Source organism: Engystomops pustulosus, chromosome 8, assembly GCF_040894005.1.
Source record: "Engystomops pustulosus chromosome 8, aEngPut4.maternal, whole genome shotgun sequence".
Taxonomy (NCBI): domain Eukaryota; kingdom Metazoa; phylum Chordata; class Amphibia; order Anura; family Leptodactylidae; genus Engystomops; species Engystomops pustulosus.
The window spans coordinates 90,758,274-90,780,010 of record NC_092418.1 but is presented as its reverse complement, the minus strand read 5'-3'; the positions used below and the strand labels follow the sequence as shown (position 1 = coordinate 90,780,010).

At 41.0% G+C, this 21,737-nt stretch overlaps 1 protein-coding gene across 4 annotated transcripts in view; it reads right to left on the bottom strand.

Annotated features, from left to right (window-relative positions):
- Positions 1–845: 845 nt before the first annotated feature.
- LOC140075605 (neurabin-1-like) overlaps positions 846–21,737 on the bottom strand; it is a 50,901-nt gene continuing 30,009 nt past the window's right edge. For 2 of the 4 annotated variants that reach the window (XM_072121714.1, XM_072121715.1), the window contains exons 5-19: positions 21,605–21,709; positions 19,617–19,746; positions 19,194–19,346; positions 18,150–18,203; positions 17,433–17,662; positions 17,241–17,337; positions 16,084–16,249; positions 14,719–14,870; positions 13,431–13,749; positions 11,837–11,915; positions 11,357–11,428; positions 9,971–10,151; positions 7,782–7,898; positions 3,913–4,101; positions 848–1,634 (exon numbers count right to left, since the gene is read on the bottom strand). In XM_072121714.1, coding sequence (XP_071977815.1) covers positions 1,440–1,634; positions 3,913–4,101; positions 7,782–7,898; positions 9,971–10,151; positions 11,357–11,428; positions 11,837–11,915; positions 13,431–13,749; positions 14,719–14,870; positions 16,084–16,249; positions 17,241–17,337; positions 17,433–17,662; positions 18,150–18,203; positions 19,194–19,346; positions 19,617–19,746; positions 21,605–21,709 — 2,239 coding nt within the window. In that variant the 3' untranslated portion in view covers positions 848–1,439. Of the gene's footprint in view, positions 1,635–3,912; positions 4,102–7,781; positions 7,899–9,970; positions 10,152–11,356; positions 11,429–11,836; positions 11,916–13,430; positions 13,750–14,718; positions 14,871–16,083; positions 16,250–17,240; positions 17,338–17,432; positions 17,663–18,149; positions 18,204–19,193; positions 19,347–19,616; positions 19,747–21,604; positions 21,710–21,737 lie in introns of all 4 variants that reach the window. The other 2 variants (XM_072121717.1, XM_072121716.1) reach the window with 2 other exon arrangements.

The following is a 21,737-nucleotide window of genomic DNA, read 5'->3' as shown; positions in this document are numbered from 1 at the left end:
ATGGTGCAGCAATTGATTATTCTGCCTTCAGGCACAACCCAGTGATTACATCATCCTCTCCTGCAGAGAATAACTCATGTACTAGGAGGTTATGCCTGAAGGCAGAATAATCAATTGCTGCACCAGCTGCCGTGTATGAGTGATCCAGATCAGGTTGATTAATCATGTCTTGACTAACCTCCATTTGTAATGACAAGGTTCATTGTCTGTGTTTATGTGGCCGGCCAGCCAGCCAGCCAGCCTGACACAGCTTTCCCAAGCTCCTGAATTTTATAACAGTTTTTTCAGCAAAACCACACAGCTCGGGGATTAAAGAGATATTCTCATCTCGGCATTCACATTCAATTCTATTATTCAATTTTCATTAGTTTGCCATATATAAACATTTCTTCAATTAGATGTTATTGAAAAAAATGTTCCTGTGTGAAGATAATTTCTCATAAATTTAAATTTCCCTTAGAAACAAGACTAACTCCTTGGATACGACCACCTCTGCTGGAGGGATTGCAAAGAAACAAGAGGTTTTTGTGTATGTATGTATATATGTATATATATATATATAGTCTAGGAGTTACTACATGTCCGCCCAACCTTCCTGTGGTACTGAACCGTGAATCCAGGTGGTCAGGCAGGGCTCAATAGCGAATGTCTGGCCACTGCTGCCGAAATGTGAGGTAGTCGTATCCGAGGAAGCCATCTTGTTTCTAAAGAACAACATGGCTACATTTATGAGAAATTATCTGCACACAGGAACATTTTAATAACATCCAATTGAAGAAATGTTTACATATGGCAAATGAATGACATTAAAATGTAAATGCCCAGATGGGAATACCCCTTTAACCAAGATATGATCCTGCATCAGTGTAGCTACAGCATTCTCAAGATATGTTTGCCTCATAATGCATCACATCAAATGGTATGGAAGTGCAGACTCTAAGGGAAGAGAAACCAGTCGCATGAGAGATCAGTGGTCCTGCTCCACCTGTCCGAGGTCTTTTCTGGTCGCTTATCTTACCATACAGATCCTATCAGTGAATGCTGAGGCTGCACTCACTATACTGACACATCCGCTCACCAGCTACAGACATACGTGTCACCCAGTCATGCACTCGCTCCATACGTCATTAACCTATACATATTAAAGTGGTTGTTTTCCAGGAAAAGGGGGAAAAAAAAAATAAAGATCATCATCTCTAAAATTATCCTCACCCTCAGACACTTAAAAATGACAGTTCATGAAATCAGTACAAATATAGTAACTATTTCTCTTAGTTTTTTCAATAAAAATGCTAGATAAAAATTGTGCTCCTCGGGCGCCGTCCGCCTCTACGAGTAGTTAGATGATCTAATGGCGTTAGAGATCTGCTATTCCCATTTTAATTGTACAGATATATACATATACAACACGTGGAGAGAGGAGGATTGTGGGTGGTCACCTAACAGCTGGACTCTACGGTGGCGACCACCTTGCCCCCGCTGCTAGTGCTGCCCCCGCCGCCGCCGCTCCTCCTCTGCGCTTCCTTCTTTGAACATTTTTCCTTTTGCTTTTCCAGTTTTTCTTGTGCTTTTTTAATTTCCTTAATTTTCTTTTTGATGGTGGCGCGATCTGTCTGGCTGGAAACACCCAGTGCCTGCAACATACACGAAAAGAAAGTCAACATAAGGAATAGATGTGAAACACGGAGAGAGATTATCGCTGTAACATTGTGCTGAGCTGCAGATTACTGAAGGGAAGGTAAAGTACTGGGGTCCGGCTGCCATACCAGACATAGTCCATGGATCGTACTTCCCCTAAGTGGGGGAACAAGGCAGTAAGTGTTTGGTGTACTAATAGCGCCCCTGCAGGAGAAATGCAGCATGGCACCCAGTCTTGTGTAATGCAGGACAATACCAGTCCTCCAGGGGGAGATGTCCTCCTGCTCAACATAATAATAATAATAATAATAATAATAATAATAATAATAATAATAATAATAATAATAATAATAATCATCATCTTTATTTATACAAGTTCTTTTTTTATTGTGTTTCTACGTCGCTCCTTCCACAAGCCGTAACTCAAATTTTTTTTACATAGAAAATAGAAGCAGAGCCCCAAAAATTGTGTGTAAATAAAGTTGTGGTCTTTGTTGTATGACTAGCAGAAGCGACGTTTTGGCTTGTACGGAGGCTTTTTCAAGCCTTCAAGGCTCAGTATGAGCCGAAATGTCGCTATTGCTATTCAGGCAATAAACTTTCATTTACACTAAAAGCTTTTGGATAGCAGTAGCAACGTTTCAGCTCATACCGAGCCTTAGAGGCTTGAAAAAGGTTCAGTAGGAGCTGAAACGTCGCTACTTAACAAAGAAGACCACAACTTTATTGACACTAAATCCTCGAGAGCCTGCACCCATTGATAAACACCCACTGCTTGCCTACTGCTTGGACTTTCTTTTTGGGTTTTATTTTTTAAGTGCTATAAGAGGGCTAGAGGCAGTCCCCGGGTTACGTACAAGATAGGGTCCATAGGTTTGTTCTTAAGTAGAATTTGTATGCAAGTCGAAACTGTATATATATTTTTTTATAACTATTTTTTATTGAGTTTTTTAATTTTTTCATGCTTTTACAACATTAATGGTTTTTACATAGTCGAAGGTTGTAGTACAACATTGATGCATCTGTTTAAGTACAAGGTGAGGTAACAGGGTCCTGTCTGACATAGACCAATTTGTATAAGAAAGGGAGAACTCCCCAAAACAATATCTTTAGGAAGATAAGTAACAAACAGAGAAAGAGAAAAGAAAAATCAACCAAAGGGGGGTTTGACCGAGGACAAGACACAAGAGGGTAATGGATGGTATCCAAATTAGCTAAGCAGTGGGTGCTTCCTGTTATGGAAGCTGTCTTTTAACATACATTTCGACCCGTCCAGTAGTCATCCCATGGAGCCCATATGCGATTAAATGTTTTGTAGAAGTGCAGCGAGGTACTCCATAGTACGAATCTCCTGTATATGTGTACAAAGCTCCACTCTGGAGGGTGCTATAAGCTTTTTCCATTTTGCGGAAATTAAACATTTTGCCGCAGTAAGAAGGTGTAGGAGTAGTCTAGACGTATACTTGCGCATTCCTGCCGGGTAGAGATTCAATAGGCATACACTGGGATCTGTAGGGATCTGACATTTGAGAACCGAGGAGAAACTGTATATTTTGTAGTTCTAGACATTTTTTTTGCCCCAGTGACAATTGGAGTTTCAAAATTTTTTTTTTGCTGTAATGGGACCAAGGATTATCAGTAAAGCTTCATTACAGACTCTTTACAGCTGATCATTGCAGTCTAAGACTATAGTAACATCCAGAGACTTCACCAGAGGTCACAGTGGACAGAGATGTCTGTCATTAACTAGGGGTCGTCTAAGTCGGGTGTCCTTAAGTAGGGGACCGCCTGTATTTATCTGCAAGAGAAATTGTACTTTCTGGTGAAATCCTTTAAAATTCTGTGCCCTGTACTAGGAAACTGTACCAGGACCAAGTAGGGTCAGATCACCAACTGATCTAAATCACCATCTATATCAAAAGAATCATTTAAGAGAAATAGGATGACGTCCAATAAACGCCCAGGACCAACTTTAGAATTGGAGATCCCCAGAAGCCCCTGCATATAACATATGAATATTAGTGCACTGGGATTTATTCCATTACCCAATTACATGTATTTTACGTGTTTATTCCTCTTCTACCAGCAGATGGCATCCTCTCACCAAGCCTCCATATACTGGTGGAGAAAACTGCAGATAATTACCTACTTTTGATGAATATTTTGCCCTGTTTTGTTACTATTTTGTGTTATTGCTTAGAAACTAGTGATGGCGTAAGAAGAATTCCATCTGGCTGAAGCGGAGCATAACCCGAGGAAACCCTGAGCCTTTACCTTCAATCTGTCGCTGTCCAGTAGCATCAGCTGCTGCCCATCCACATTCTTGGCGGTGAACTCCTCGATGTACTGCTCCATATTCATGCCCATTAGCCAGTGACACACTTGTTGGGTGCTCCAGTCAGACACGGGCCGGCTATGCCATTGGTTCTGTTTCCCGCTTGGGTTGACATCTTCGTCCAAAGCCTGAAACGAGAGAGATGGTTAGTTACGCTGCTGCGGATCTCTGCTGCAGATCTCCGAGATGTCTATCACCCTTCAAAGGACTCCAGCTAAAACAAAAATGTAATAACTGGTAGAAAGGAAAACATAAAAGCCCCAATATTCTGGCACCACGGGTCGCATTTCTGCAGGATGCAGTCAGTTCTGGCCCAGATCCTAGTGCTCGATCTGCCTGCGCTTATTTGGTAATTTTGCTAATTTGGTAATTCCTGATATCAGTGCAGATCATCGCAATATAAAACGTGCAAAAATACACTAAATCCTCCATTGTCAGTCCTATACAGTTTTCTTATGGGGTCGCTTACAGCTTGGACTTACAGAACCTCAGCCACCATGAATAGGAAGATTAAAGGACAATTACCACTAGAATGAAGGACTGTATGTAAATAAGTCTAAGGGGCTCCAGGCTCCATTTTATGCAAATAAGCCTGAGGGGCTCCAGGCTCCATTATCACCTATGGAGTCCCTTAGGGTCATTTGCATACACAGTCTTTCATCCTGGTGGTAGATGTCCTTCAAAGGAAAACTCCAGTCACAGCCGAATTATTAAATTATACCTTGTGCAGGGCCTGAAGGATGGAGCACGACTATGGGAATAATAATAAGAATACTAAAACTGCTGCTGTTAAAACTACTACTACTGCTAAAAATGCTACTACTACCACCTTAACTGCTGCTACCACTGCCAGTGCCACTACTACCACTACCACTACCACTACTACCTCTTGCCTTTGAAGCAGCAGCACAGAAGGGCTCTGGTAACATCCCCTGGAAGCCCTTTAGCCTCATTAGCATATTTTTTTAAGTTGATTTCAGTAGGAAAGAGGCCATGGATAACACATATAAGAAGATTACCACGGTGTCCGTGGTTTATCATGCTGGATTTTGATGGTGGGTTTCCTTTAAAATTAGGTAAAAAGGCTTCTAATAATAATAATAAGAGATAAACCTGTAAAAAGCTTCCAAGAACTCCCCATCTTCCAGTTCTGAAAATTCACCCTCCATTCAAATTTAATAGATGGAAAAAGTCATTAAATCACCATTACACAAGTGACATCGTGTTATGACGCTGAGCCAAATAACAAACCCCGCTCTGTAATCTCCAATTTCATTTCCAATGTTCTTAGGCTTGGTAGGAAAATGTAAGGAATTTCCTTGGAGCATTGTCTGAGCACTCAAGAAAGTCATGGAATGCAGCTCCTGTGCCTGTAAACAACTTATTTACTTCCAAAAAAAATAAAATAAAAATAAAACTGTATAAAAATGTATAAATCTGCTCCAATGTCTCTGTTTCCTAAGCAGGAAAATGTGTTCTTACATCAAACAGTTGCAGTATCTGACCAGACACTGTAAAACAGTTGTGCTGGGATTTCCTGCTGCGAATGAGGCAGAGCTACTGTACTCAGTATACAAACACAGAGAAGATACAAGTTCTAGCATAGATGGGGGACATATACAATGTGAGCATAAAAAGACTCCATACAAACTCAGAGCATGCTCATCTGGGACATGCTTGTGATTGCTATTCCAGGATTGTAATCCTGAAATTGCTATTCCAGGATTGTAACTGGATTATGAGCACTATGGTGCAGTGGTGTGTACGATCTCCTCACTGCACTGCTCCCCCAGAATAACTGTTGTGTGGTTCAAATAGAAGCTGCTACAGCAAGGTGGAGCAGCTGTGCAGTGCATTCAAGAGATCTCACACAAACAAGTGCTCAGAATACAGCTACAATCCTGGAATATACATGGATTTTGCACAGAGCGGTTGCTACGAACAGCACACACAGGTACAATAACACATATCTCCAGGGTCAATACCCAATGCTGTCTACAGCTTTGCATGTCCAAAACTGCTGACAGATTCCCTTTAAGACACCAAAGTGTGCACATTACACAAGTAGCACAGAAACCAATATAGCAGTGATGGCAAACCTTTTAGAGGCCGAGTGCCCAAACTACAACAAAGACCCGCTTATTTATCGCAAAGTGCCAACACAGAAATTTAATATGTGATTTATACTCCCTTCTCTGTCACAGCTTTCATTGATACCAGCACCCTGAGGACACCAATAAAGCAGAAAATAGTCCCAGGTAGAGCTGTCACTTTAAAATAGCTGTGTGCACAGCAAGTCCTGGGCTGTCTGGGACTGCAGGAAGATACCTGGAGTCATCTCTGGTGATGGCCTGAGTGCCCAGGGAAAGGGCTCCGAGTGCCACCTCTGGCACCAGTGCCATAGGTTAGCCATCACTGCAATATAGTGAATAAAGTGGAACTTTACAGAAAAGTTACTGTAATCTGAAATCTTACAGATCTTTTGCTTTACCCAAAATAAATTCCTTTACCACAGTTCCAAGGTATGCAGGATCCTCACACACCACATACATAAACCCGAAAAACTATTTCCTATTACAGAAATTATCCACAAACCAGGAAAATTATTGGAAACAAATAGAATTTAGTAAAAAAAAGCAAGGTGGCAAAAAATAAATAAATAAATTCACACCTAGACCAAAAAAAAAAAAACACAACAAACCGAAAACAAAATTGGAGCATCAGGAAGAAGAAATGATAGTATTAACCTATCTACATACAGCGCAGACGCTATAGAGTGGAAAGTGTTCCAGACTGAGTAGACCAGATATTACGACACCATTAAATTCCTTCTCATCTCCCATTCCTATTGTCACTCCAAGATTTGGCTCAAAAAAACTGCAACAAAACCTTGAAATTCGTGCTACTACATTGGCTGGGACCAGGCACCATTGAGGCCAGTGAATAGGTGAGCAGGCATTTCCAGAGCAGGACCAGGAGACCATCAGGACTCCGGTAAGATATTCAATGAAATGAATCAATCCAATGCTTTGTTTTTTTTCCCTTCAAAAAGAAGCCTGTTCTCATTCTTTCCTCCAAAATATTATTCCGGAAAACTTTTTTTTGGGTGAAAACACGCAGTCAGTATTCTCAACAGATTTAAAGAGCAACTAACCCTTGAAGGCAGGTTATTGTAGAGATGAATAGAGCAGGTCAGAATATTAAAAATTTGGTAATCTGCTTCATTAAGTAAAACAGGTTCTCCGTTAATTTTACTCCGCTTCTTTCTCCTGTAGTGAGCAGTGTATCTAATTTTTCTTTATGCACAATGGGCGGAAAATCAGTAGCGTTATGTATTTGCCCTTCGTGCCGACCTGTAGGAGGAAACCAGGCCACCAGCCTATGCTCTTGATCACTCCCAGTAAATGGTGGACTTACCTGACATACTACGAGCCCCAGTAACAGTATATTTCTACCAGCCACTCATATTGCTGACCATAAAAGTGTGGAGGGGAAGCATTAGAACAGGTGATCTGACATACGAGTCTCTTGGAACCTCCACCCAACTCCATGGAATGTTACATTATGAAGGTTGTCAGTGTTTTACTTTGATATTCAGGGTAGGTGATATGAAGGATAAAGAGGTTAGTAACATTTTCAGTGCTTATTTCATATTTGCACAATTTGGTTAAGTGATAAGTGTACTCCACAACCATCCAAGGTCCCAAATCCCAGACACTGAAAATGTTACGACTAGATTAAGACGGCACAAGACATGCGGATACACAAAACACTAACACCACACCACCTACACAAGTCCGCCACTCACCTCGTTGGACGAGAAGGTGAAAGTGTGAGAGCGTCCCGATAGGGAGGGCTCTGCTACCAACCCTGACAGATCTGAGCAATGGCTGTAACTGTGTGAATCATCTATGTAAACTCTACTCTGAAAACAAGTAGAAAACAAGACTGTATTATCCCGGCCCCAAATGGTGATCACATGGTGATCGAGGTCTACGAGGAGGGCCATTTAGGTTCAGTCATGATCAATAACTTATACACCTATACATGCAAGTACTACAAAATCAAGTGTGTTTGGTTACACAGCTCTGAGGTGGGAGGTTTGAACCCTTCACTTTCAGCTTGATTTTTGAGAATAATGTTCATACCTTACTTCAGCTAGGGGAAGAGCAAAAAGGGTTAACACTCACTGCCCAGAGCTGTGGAAAGAAACAGGCGTAGAGGAGAGAGAGTCAATAGAGAAGTAAAGCAGTTGCTGAGGGGCACTTTGCAGACCATTTCTTTACAAACTAAGGAGAATTTTTCATAGTATATTGTATGACACTCCTCCTCCACTCAACATTTAAAAATTAATATGAAATTACAGTTACTTTTGAAAGCTAATGACCGGTTCCACCAGGAGACTTCATACAGTGCCCAACACTTTTTTTTGGTATAAAAATCCATTGCAGTCTCTTCACGCGACTCGGTTCCCTCATTCCCCCCTCTCTCAGGAGTGTGAGACACGTTGGCTGTGTAACTGGTTGAAGAGAATTTGAGAAAGATGTTGGCAGTATGCGACTGGCTAAAGAGAATTCCTTAAGGGGTGGTGAGCGAGACATTGGCTGTGTCTGACTCGCTGAAGAGAAATGAACTAATTTCCCCTTCCTTATGCTGCAGAAGCGGCTGTGGAAGAGACTTAGTCCAATCTGTCTCTTTCTCAGTGTTAGAGTCCGACATACTTATCTCATCGGGAGAATTGCATACGTGGCGAGATAACTTTGGGAACCGAATGTGACCGTTTATAGGCATAAGGAGGAACAACTTAGGGATTAAATTTACTGAGAGGTTCTCTTTAAGTGATAAGGGAAAATCAATGGAGATCATAGAGAACTCCAATGTGATTGTCTAACATGTATCTATGACTTATCATGGGATCACTGGGATGTTCCCCTTTACATACTGCACCTACATATAAAGAATGTTTTACACTCACAAATCAAGACAATTGCAATACATTATCAATACCATTGATCTCTGCCTCCAGGGGTTAACAAACTTTCCCTATTCCTGGATATGTAATGCAACCTCCATATCATCTGTACAAATGGACCAATGTGATGCATGAAGTCCATACTCTATCCCCGCAGTCTAGGGGGTAATTTATATAAATTATATACCTCCCCTGCTGGGGGAGGGGGGCAAAATTAAAATTTCTATTTGTAAAGTGAACTTATCAAATTTATGTAAAAATATTACATATATACAGCTGAATCCGACAGACTCCACTGTAAGTTGACAGGACTTTATGTTCCAGGACTGTAGCATTAGGTAGCATGTCCTGACACGGCTGTGCTCTTAGAGATTTGTAACGGCCCAATTCACAGCCACTCCCCCCTTTGCTTCGAGTGTCTTCTGTAGTATATAAACAGAAACCATAGCAGGCTTCTGTTTGCATACTACAGCAGTCACTCATAGCGAGCTACAATGGGCTACTCCACAGACTCCTCCTTTGCTAAGTGCACAGAAGTGTGAGGATATGGTAATAATGCTTTAGAATAAATTCAATGCAATTTTCACAGTCCTGCGGCTACCAACACCCTACACAAATCTATGCTTAAAAACAGATCCACTGGGCTGCTACCTAGCTACTGATTTACATGGTCAAAACTGCAGCAACATTGCCTTTACCTAAATTCAGGCATCATTGATCCTCAGTCACAAAGGGGTTATTTTCTGCAGCTCTGTTCTTCTCTTCTTTAAATGTTATCTTTGGAACCATGTCACATAACAATTTTTACTTTTTTTTTCGAGACTTTTAACTTATAAATAAATTTAAAGGAGGGTGCCAGCAGATAAGACCATTTAAAGTTTAACACCGTCATCATGTGTATATACATGCTATCTGCACGGGGTATGTGCAAATAGGATGTATATAGCCGGATGGCATTAATAAATGGGTTACAGAGATTTCCTTTGCCCCAATGCATTGAATTTCTTACATTTAGGTGTCATTACCTTGAGTTTGGCCCTTTCTTGCTCATCCAGAGGGTCGATGGTTGGGAATGTCAGGCTACCGCTGTAGGCGGATTCTTTGTGGCTCTCGCCAAACCAAGAGAAGGGCATGCACGTGGGAACCGGGGAGTCAGAATCGGAGAGGGACTGATTTCCAGCTTCATCTAGCAGCTCCCGCGATCCACTAGAATAAGAGAACACAATTTAGGAGGAGCTTTATGTATAGCGGTGTATATTGTTTGCCTATTTATGTGCAGTATTATAGCCATTACCTACAAGGAAGCTGTACAATATTCTTGTGCTGATCCGATATTATAGGCTGTATTAGGGTCTGAACTGCATTGTGGGAAATACTGTATTTATAAGGAACTACTAGCAAAACCAAGCAGCTTCCCTTGTTATCCCTCTAAATATAGCGATCTTATTGAAGGAAATCGATAATCAAATTGAAACCTCATACACCAGGGAAACTTGCTCAGTGCCAGTACCAGGTGACAGGGTAATCTTAGATTTCTTATCCTTCCTTTCTTCTAAAATCAACTCAAATCAATCAAAAATTTGCTAAACAGCCAGAAGGACATTAAGCGTTACTGTGTGTGATTATATCAGGCAGAGAGAAGGGGAGTGCTGAGGTACCCTGAAACAGTGTAACAGCCTGTGAAGCTGGGGCTCTGGAAAAGTCCACAGAGCACTGCTGGTTCGTTAACATAATTTTACAAGTAGATTTTTAACTAAGAGGAGGTCATGGATAATGAATATAAGAAGATTACCATAGTCACAGTTCCTGGATATATGAGTAAGTGCCTGGTTTATCATGAAGGATTTTGATGGTAGTATGTGCACAGGTTGCCAGATTCACCACAGGCATACACATGCATCAGAAACAAGCAGCAATTGTTTGGTTTACAATGTGTATAATGCTGCATAAAGTGGGGAATCTGAAGCTCAAACCTTTGCAAAGAGGCGATTTTCACACCTCAATTTTCAGAAAATTTTTGCTGCAGAAGATAAATCTGCACCGGGAAGGTGCTTCAACTGCGGATGTTTTCTGCAGTGCGTGTATGGGGTTTCCATAAATCCTTTACACTACAACACCACTGTATTACATTGTGAATTTACCATGCGACAAATATGCAAGTATTACATTGCACGTGCATATACCTAAGAGTTCGGTGCTACACCAGAGCTTCCAGTGCAGAGACTTGACAAAGGGGAACAAATTCCCACCATTGTTACTGCGGATAACTAGACTAGGCTCCTGTCACATAGTTATAATGTAGAAGATGACAGATTAGACAAGTAATCACAGGAAGGACATCACATCTACTCTAAAAACTTACACCCAACAAGTAATACAAGGAACAACCCATAACTTTAGATGTTATTTACCGACTATCCAAGGATCCCCTCTGGTTCTCCCGGTCTTGCTTTTTGCCCTTTCCTCCAGACTTTCTCAGTCCCCTGGAGGAAAACAATTAAGTTGTCACATTTTGTAAATAAGAAGAGAGTCGTTAACGGAAACAATAACAGAGGAGAAGGTATAAAATGAAGATACTAGAGAATCCATCAGACAAGCCAATGGAGACATGGGGTGTACAGCTCCTATGATCTCTCCTTAATGACTTTTTATGTTGAATTATTATAAAATCGGCATAAAAGATCACAGAGTAGAGGTCAGAATAGGGCGAGAGAGCGGTCAGGGCACTCTGCCGCTTGTTATGTAGTGTATATACAGCTGCAAGGCCAAGAAGGTGCACAGCTGTGTAGTCTCTAAAACACCACTGGCAATGCTATGCAAAAAAAACACTATTGTAGAATAGATAAAAAAGGGAAAAGAAAGGCAAGTATAAAAATATCGCTGTCTCATACCCAAAATCAGGGAATCTTCTTTTATGTTTTGCAGTGTTTTCACTTGATTCTGCAGTTTTATCATCATTTCTCTTGTCATCTACGGCAGGCAAATGTACAAGTCACATCAATATTTTATCATCACACAAGACATAGAAACATTGAAAACAGAATATAAAAAGTTTGTGTTTAGAAAGCATCACGACAAACACAAATACAATGTAAATGAGAAGGAGACGGAAGAAAATATGTAACACAAGCAATTTCATAGAGAAGATCTAGGAGTTATGACCATGTATTTGCACTGAACTTTACATTTTGTGAAAATGTACAAAGTGGACCAAATATTAATGACGTCACCACCTAATGGTCTTGATCAGTTAATGATATTACATGCAGACAACCCCAACATAGCTAAGCTTCTGCATTCATATTGCATTTGTATCGTCCTCTTGCTATATGTCGCAAGAAAGCGCATAAGCATACGGTATATCAAATATGTCTTGTAGGGCATCTTTTACCCAATTAATGACCAAAACAATATCCTTCTCACCTCTGCTAGACTGGTATAGTTTAGTATACTTTAGTTAGGCTGTATGGAAATACTACTAGTGGTATCACTATAATATGCCATCACTTTATGATTGATAACGGCCCTGCCTCAGAATGGATTCGGTACAGGGAATACTTCACCCATTTCCCCACCACACTGCTGCTAACGCCCCCCAGAGGAGGCTCCTGGCCATAGCAGTGCTAATCCATTACCAGTATAGGGATCATTGATTTGGGAAGTGTAAGAACGGACCGCGACCAGCCACTAAGTGACGGCATATTCCAACAATATACCACTGCTTTATTACACAGCAATGCTAATAAAACATAATAAAATGTAGTAATATTATTCTAATAGATTACATGTAGTTTTAACATTCGCTGTTGAAATCTCTTCAAAGGCGTTTCCATAACTTTATGTAAACTACACAAGGCCCCAGGTCATCAGATCATGTTTGCTATACATACTCTGTGTAGCCGGAGCTATTCTAGATCCTTGTGTAAATACAATGTATTGCTCCTCAGGAAAGCTGAGGTTTGTAATCTGTTAAGGTTTCATAGTAGTAGATAAGATCCATCAAGTCTCACCGGTAAGTCATAAGGTGTTAATGTAGAGGAAGAAATTAAAAAAAAAAAAAAAAAAAAAAACCCTACAAGGATGATGCCAATTGGAAAAATTGCTTCCTGACCCCTTATATGGCACCAATATGAACTCCCTGGATATCACTATGGCTGGACAATGGTCATATGCACCACTATAGCACCTTGCAAAGGTAGTTTATTGCTGCATATTCACCAGGCAGAACAGTGTCCCATTGGTCTCCATTGAGGTGTTGTGTGTTGTATCTACCCACCCAAAAGTGTACATCACACATGACTGCCATCATGTATCGCCAGTGTACAGCCATTGCATACTGTCAAACACCCTAAAAGCTCTCTGCACCTACGGATGATGGGTACAAAGTTAACTTCTTCAGATTACATCCACCCAGATTGTAGAGTTACCACGGGAATTTGGGCCTCTTTTTATAAGTATATAGATCACCTACAGCCCCAAGCTTACCTTTGGCGACTTTGCCTTTGCCTTTAGATTCTCTCAGCTTGGTATTCCTAATGTATCCTCCTGAGGAGCTCTGAGCTAGCCCTTCCCCAGTGGGAGACTGACTGGAGGTTAGAATGGTTTCAGTGTTAGTCCTGTGAGCTGGGGATGAGGAAGTGGAAATGGAGGGATTTGACTCCAGGAGACTACCTAAACTTTCTGCAGCTCGAGACTTTTCAATCCTTTGATCTTCGTCTTGGGAGCAAAGCTGGTCTTCTGAATCATCAGTTTTCTCACAAGGGCTGACTGTTCCCGATTGTAGACTTTCCTCTGTTTCTTCCTCCTGTGTGGGGTTTGCATGTGGTATTGAAAAGGATTGTAGTTTAATACAATTCTCATTTATGGTCTTGCACAGCACCCTATACTCCTATAGGATGTACCTCTGCAGGGGCGTCGTTAGGTCAAGAGACCCAGGGCATGGGCCTTAAATCTTTTGGGTGAAGCCCTGGATATCGCTGGGTCAGCAGAACAATTGTCCCCACTCTCACCACTATTTGTGTCTGCAGAAAGAGATGGGTACTGTAGTGGTGCACAGAGCTGTCCACTCCATGCACCACTACATAGAGCAGGAGACACAGTGACGTCATTACACTGCCCCAAGCGGATTAGTAAGGCTGCCGGGAGCAGGCGGTGCGAGATGATAATGTCACCACGGCATGTCCTACCACAGAGTAGAAGAGAAGGGGCAGGGGTGAAGAGAGGCACGTATTAATATTGATAGTATTCTTTTTAATTACTTTGTGTGAAAGAGAAAGCACAGGACAACGGGGCTTAAAAGTGGGGCACATTACAAACTGGAGGATGAGGGGAGACTTATTAAGTGTGGGAGAATTGGGGGGTGTACTATTATTTAGTGTAAGGACAATGAGGAGGCATTGCTAGAGACCACCAGTATTAAGTGTGGATTGTATTTTTACATGTTATGCCACATACAATGTAAAGCCTAGTATATGGTATATACCTTATACTAGGAAGCATGCATTACTTGTGTGTTGCTAGTATTTTCAGGAGGAATTTCTGTGTAGAACTATTACAGTGTTTGGGGAAAGTGTAGGCAGAACTATTTCAGTGCTTCCATGGACCCAAATGGAGAGCGGGCGCTCTTGCTGTATTACACATATTTCATTATCCTACAAAAATATGTATAGGTGAGAAGACCTATAAATCGTTAAAGCCAAAATGTGCAAGTGTCTATTTAATGTTATGGAGTGCCGTTAGCCGCAAGCAAGGTCTTTCATTTTTATACTCTCACCTCTGGATACAATTTTTGTTCCTTGACAACAGTTTGCTCTTTTAATTTGTTCCTCGATGGCCGCTGGCGTTTCACTTGAAGAGCGAGCTGTGCTTTGGCTCTGTGGGCGCTGGTGTCCAAACGCTGGATCTCTCCCACGCAGGCATCAAAGTCTAAGTGTCATTTAGAGATTGTCAGAACACGTCATTTTCAAGTCAATTATGCTAATAAGTTTCATAAGAATATTTTAAAAAACTGCTACATTATGTTGCTTCACGCAAAAAGCTTTCCATCTACAGACGAGAAACTTTATTGCATCTCCAAGATGGCAACGGAGCCTGCTATTATTGCAGATAATGCTACTGGTTGGGTTTGGAGTGAGGACCATATGGTCATGACTTGACTCCATAAAACATAGTGGGGAATACACATTTTATAAGTCAAACATACACCAGACGGAAGAGATCTTTATTTTCAAACATTCACATATAAAACTTGCTGAAAGCCATCATATCCACTTTACTGATCAGCAGCTGATGTCTTCCATTGACAGCACACAGGAGGAAACTGAAGACTCTCACTCAATATACGCAGCACCATATAAAACATTATCGGAATAGCACTAAACAATTCTGACTTTGGCCAAGGAAAAAACTTATAGCTAGATCTTGTTTGTGCCTCTGTCTTCCTTCTCTCCTATCCATGAACTTTTTTGAATTTAAGAATAGTGGCAATATTGAACAAATAAAAAAAAATTAAAAAAAAAGTAATTACCCTGCCTTCCAAGGCACAGCCACCGGCCTCATTGTTTACACTGTCAGTGGTCAAAGAAGAGGGACATGATCACTAAATTATACCACTACTGTGATCTCCGAGTCCTCTGAAGTGACTTCCAAAGTGTTAAAAAGGAGACTGGTGGCCACGCACAGATAAGAACATTTTAATTTCTCTTGCCCTTTTCTCCAATGTAGTTTTCCAGGGAAACTAGAAAGTCCCTCTATGTGAAGATTGTGAAAATGGATTATTAGGTTTGTTATACAATAATTTATGAAATGTTTGTTGAAAAGTTAAGCCAGAGGACTCCATGCCTCAGTTATATAGGATGTAAGGCTTTTCACTGTGAACGGTTTTGTAGGGAAGAAGGGAACCCTCTATTACACTACATTTCATGGCAGCTTAGGGTCATTCAAGTAAATTAAACAGAGGTCCAACACCAGACACAACCAATACCAGATGCACACACCGGTACCTCATAAACCGTAAAGTAGTAATGGCGCTCAGCAGAGCATTGCAGCCTCAAGATGGCAATTTCCAAGGAATAAAACCCTTTGTGCAATTACCAAATCCAGGGTTTCAAAACTGGAGGTGCAAATAGAGAAGAATTACCAGATATGGAAGACTCGAGAAGTGTGGAGGTCTCCGACACCGCTTCCCCTGCGGACTCTGCAGGAGCGGTCGCAATGTGCTGCGAGGATTCCTCACTTTCATGTTTGCTTGGCTTCACCTGAAGCTTTTGTTCATAAACCCCCAGCTTGTTCTCCAGCTCTGTAATCTGAAAATTAAAGCAAAATGTTATTTCCTCTATACTCCCTTACCACAATACACAGAGATGATCTATACTCCTCCCTCAGTGAACTTTCCTCAGTCTCTACTGCAACGTGATATTCCTCCAGACACTATTCTAATAACGGCAGAAACTCATTTCTAATCCATTAGATAAGAGGCGTAGGCAATTATGTCTATTTTAAGACAGCCGGCAGTGATTTGAGTGTTTAATAAATTTTGAAAAGTATCATCTTCTTTGTGAAGAGGTTTCACTTTAACATTGCCGCCTACACAACTGCTGTACTCGGCCAATTTCTAAGCCTCCATCAGAAGACGCTACAGCAAAAATCGAATTTTAGGAGCAAAACTAAAATAAATGTTGCATTATGTATTATTCATCTTTCCCAGCCGCACACTTGGAGCATCCTCGGCCATCATACACACTGGTGGGGTGAATGATCATAAAATTTAAATTATATATAGATGCAATATAAAACAGCCTAGTACAGATAATAATTTAGGGGTCTTATGTGGGTCACTCAGATATGGCATGAAACGCAAGACATGACAGGAAAGTGGACAAGTGTATGAGATGAATATAAAATAAGAGACTGTCCCATTAATAGATCATAGAAATGTGCAGTCACATATAGAGTCGCAGCTCCCGTTTTCAGCTTCACAACCTCTTATTTTAGCTCCCCAGTTCATCTACAATTTAGCAACGTTTGCAAAAGGTTGTCAAAAAAAAAAATTATATATAAATAATAATAATAATTCTACCGTTTTCTTACTACAGCTCCTATACAAAGCTACTAGGCTCCATGGTAACAGACTACAAACAAACCATTTGCAGTCTGACATTGTTAGACTTCCTTCTGTCTGTCCTTTATATTCAAGGCTAAACTGTATTAGTGTGGGGATAGAGTTCTTCCCATTTTTAGCTTCACAGGCTGCTACACTGTTTCAATATTGCACACCAAACTTGTATAGCAAGTTACCCTTGTATGTAGAAGAGTGATTTGCTCAGTATGTTGTCTGTCCTTTTCTTTTAAGAGCTCCTTGTGTTCCAGTTCTTTCTTCTCAAATTCGATTTCCCTGTAAAGATGAAGGATACAAGGATATCATAGACTGGATACATTATAGATTTATAATAAGATCTTGTGTTCTTCTCAAAGAGGTTCACTACTTACTTCAACTGAAAATCCTTCAGTAATTTCTTGGCCTTGGTGTATTTCTTTTCCAGTGTATCATACTGCTCCTGTGTTTCTTTCAGATGTTCATTAACAGTCTTACAGAGGGCCTGAGCCTCCAACCAGTAAGTCTCCAACTTCTTAATCTTCTCCTTGTTCTCCTCCACAGATTGCTGATACTTTATCCGGTTTGTCTCCCAGTCCAGCTTCTCATTCTCTGCAGCCTTAATCTAGAAGAAATTAGGGAACAAAGATTTATCCATTATACAGTTTCATCGTTTTACAGTTTAATGGGATTTTTAGGTTTAGGTATTTAGGTTTATCTTAGGTATTTGGGGCCCCAATCCAAAGCTTGCACCGGGGGGCCCACTTGTTTTGTTACGCCAATGGGAAAGGTAGTATGGATTAGAGAGTTGGATGCAGGGATTGATGACACCACAGCACAGACAGGGATAGGGGAGTATAGGAGACCACTCCAATTAGAAATATAATAGTGAAATACATCTCTATTTGCAGAGCTTTATGGTACGCTATACCTACACTGCAGTCATACAAGACAGCCTGCACATTACTACTTCACGGTTATGTAAAGTTATATATTAGTAACCAGCCCAATAAAATATAGATATCTTAAAAGCGTAAAGTGACAGGATAATTGAGGTAAAACTGATGTCTACATTAATGCACGCTTTAAAGCAGAAAAGGCTGTGGACTTACCCGGTCTTTCAGCTGATTGACTTCAGCAGTTGTGACAGCATACTTTAGCTGGAGCTTAAAACACAAAAATAGAATATAGATTGTGTGAGTAAAAGCACAAAAAAAAAGCTACATATCAATAAAGCTTCATTACAGACACATTACAGCTGATCATTGCAGCCTGGGACTATAGTAAAGCATCCAGAGAGCTTCACCAGAGGTCACAGGGGGCAGAGGGGTCCGTCTTTAACGAGGAGTCGTCTAAGTCTGGTGTCCTTAAGTAGGGGATCGCCTGTACTGCTATATAATTGCAACGCAATCCAAACCAGACATTCATTTGTCTATTGATACTTAAACATTGTGTATTATCGCATTAACCCACTTTATGAGTCACAGGACCCTGCAGTGTCAGGGGGCCCGGGATCTGGTTCCGTCTGGAAACTCCCACAAAAGCACGTTTCATGAACATCCTATTGCTGTTACAGAGTCCGTATAAAGGGGTCAGACATTGACTTCTAGTATTGCTTCCTTTGGTCCGAGAAACTAGCTCTATGCACTCGTAGGATTTCCCCAGACGGAATTGAACAGGACTGGACTGACATGCCGAGTTAAAGTCAAGTGATTTCATGCAGCAGGTCTGTTCCGTCCAGTCAAGGTTAAGACTGGGAAATCCCGCGAGGGCGTTTCTCAGAAATCCTAGTACAGTTACCGGGCCTGACTAAGGGTTCAGCCAGATTTATGACGTGTATCTTTTTTAAAAAAGTTACACAGTCACTTCGTTCCTAATTTTAGCTAATATATATTCCATTATAGTGCTTGACAAGGTTTTATCTCTTATGTACCTCTAGCCAAATTTGTGTGTTCACTTTGAACACCAAATTTCTACATTTACAGCACATTGTAATATTATTAATAATTATTATTATTGAGACTATATTTAAGGAGGCATCTGCAATCTCTCCATGTCCTAAAGTCATGACCCAACGACACAAAATACTGCCATCTCCCTAAACACAGTTGGTATATCTCATATGTAGAGGGATGGCCATACTGGCAGCCGTCTACCTCTTTAAACTTGAGTGCCAGCTGAGAGGCGTCCATATCTGAAGGAAAGGTCAAATCGTCACTTTCTGGCAACTCAAACACTTCGACAGAATTTCCATGTAGATGCGACTCTAGATGATCCTCATCGTCCTCGTCTTCGTCAAAATCTTCTTCCTGTTGAGAAAGAGAATGCGGATTTGGCAAAAAAAAAAAAAAAAAAAATTCTACATTTGTAAACTTTTACAAACGAATTACAGCAGATGTGCTCCATGTGTGTTCCCCTAAAGCACCAGGGCGAAAGGTTACAGGAAAGAGGAGGCTTCATTTGTATTCACAGATGCAACCAAATCCTCTCCATATACCTCTTTACAATCAAAGAGAAGCTAAAGAAATTCTGAAATATAGATCATAAAAGGGAAAAAAACAAAAAAAACCAAAACGGACCTGCCCGGTGCTGCCCTCCGAGTACTGCTGGTCGTACATCTGCTGCTGACATCTCTCCTGCTCCAGGGTCTCGCTGATGAGCCGCGCCACTTCACTCTGGGTCCCTGGTTTTTCTCTCCCAATGAGGAACCTGAAATTTAACATAGAGAGAAATCTAAATTATTTTTGGGAAAAGCCCAAAATAAATAATAAATAAGGCAACCTAAAGATGTTGCTCTCACTGAAGTACACAGAAGAGTGAGCAGAGAGCGCCACTACACTAAAACTTTCGCTCTCTGCTTCCGGCTCCATCCATGACCTCTGACCGGCCTATGACCTGTGGATAACTAATTCATAAATCTTACCCTGAAAACACCTTTAATCCTGGAAACACTCTTAATACACCATATGTGGTTTCCGCACGAAGGCGGAGGGTATGTGTTATATTCACATAACGTAAGCAGGAGGAGGAAACCCTACAATTTAGAGGACTTGTCATGTATAAGAAAACTCCAGCATTGTGTATGTATAGGACGCTGGAGTCCTCTCCTTCACGACAAGTCCACTAAATCGTAGGGTTTCCTTCTCCTAAACTGCTATACCAACCACAGTCACTCTACGAGCATGAAGATACGATTACAAAATTACGTACAATTTATTACATGTATATGACTCCGCAACATTCCAGAAATAATAGAATCGGAATTTTCAAAAGTTTTATTTTCCGTCCATGCTAAATTTTACAGACGTGTTCTAGATTTGCATCGCAATCCGGGCAAATTCCACTTAAAACCGGAAAACCTTTTGATTTCAATGAAGGGGATTGAGCCAGGGGGAAATCCTTGCCTTAATTTGATGTCCGGACTCAGCACAGAATGAGGCCGAATACTGTATACGTCCCCATAGGCGCAAAGACTCGCTATGGAGAGGGGCGAGTGTTTGGCCATATGATCACCCCAGTGAGCAAAACGAGGCAAAAATAAATAATCGCACCCAAATGAGTGAACATGCATTTTTGTTATTGTTTACGAGATGTAGAACTGTGTCATTGCAAGAAGTTTGGCAGATTTTCATTTTCTTCATACAAGCCAAGCAAATAAGTGCGCAAGGATGAGGGGACAGAGCTCAGTATGTATACAAAGGCTTTATCAGATCATCTGATGAGAAATCCTTCACAGTCACTACCCACCGACTACTCAAAACTTTACAGACCATGTAAACCCCCCCACCCACCCACCCACGTCCACAAAGTGGACCTTGCATCCATAAATACGGAACCATAAAGGGGTCACATACTTCTAGTAGCAGGATCTCTGTTAAGAATAAAACGATCAGGCATGTTTAATTCCAACATGCCCAATCTTTCTTCATAACCCCTCCACTGGCCGCAAACTCTGGACACCCCAAAAAACACACGAGATGCGCTGCCAGACAAGCTAAAATTCCCAAACTCAGACATATTCATTTAATACAAATGACGAGCCACGACGGCCAAGATTTCCAAGTTGTGATATTATGTTGTAGATTATCAACTCACTTGTACAAAAATAATGTCCGGCATGGGACAAGGAGAAAACACAACCAATTTATTCAGAAAATAGCGCCACATATGATTACAGGCTGTTAATGGTATTGCAGCAGAGACCCATTCATTTTACCAGAGCTGTAGTACTAATAGCATCCCAGAGATGTAATAAGATTTTTCTAGCCAGGTACAACCCCAGACTGCATGTCGTATCAGGCTCACAGCAGCACAGAGAGATACAGCTTTATGCCAACCTAGGCAGCAGCGATCTATCCAGGCTCTTTACTAGAAGTTTACACAAATAGTGTAAACAAGCCATAGGTGTAAATGTCTAGTGAAAAAGGGGGGGGGGGGGAGCATCCAAAAATTTTACTTACTGTCCACAGGATAGGCCATCAATAGGTGCTGATGGTAAGGCTGATAACCAAAACTTACCACATATCACAACGTAGTGAAAAAGGTGTCCAAATACCAATACACTCACCTGACTGTACCTTTGGTGTTTTTGAGTACCGTAGCAGCAAAAAGTTGAGTCACCCCAACAAGACTCGTACCATCGACTTCCACAATTTGATCATTGACTTGAATTCTAAAAGAAACAAAAAAAGATCAGAAAT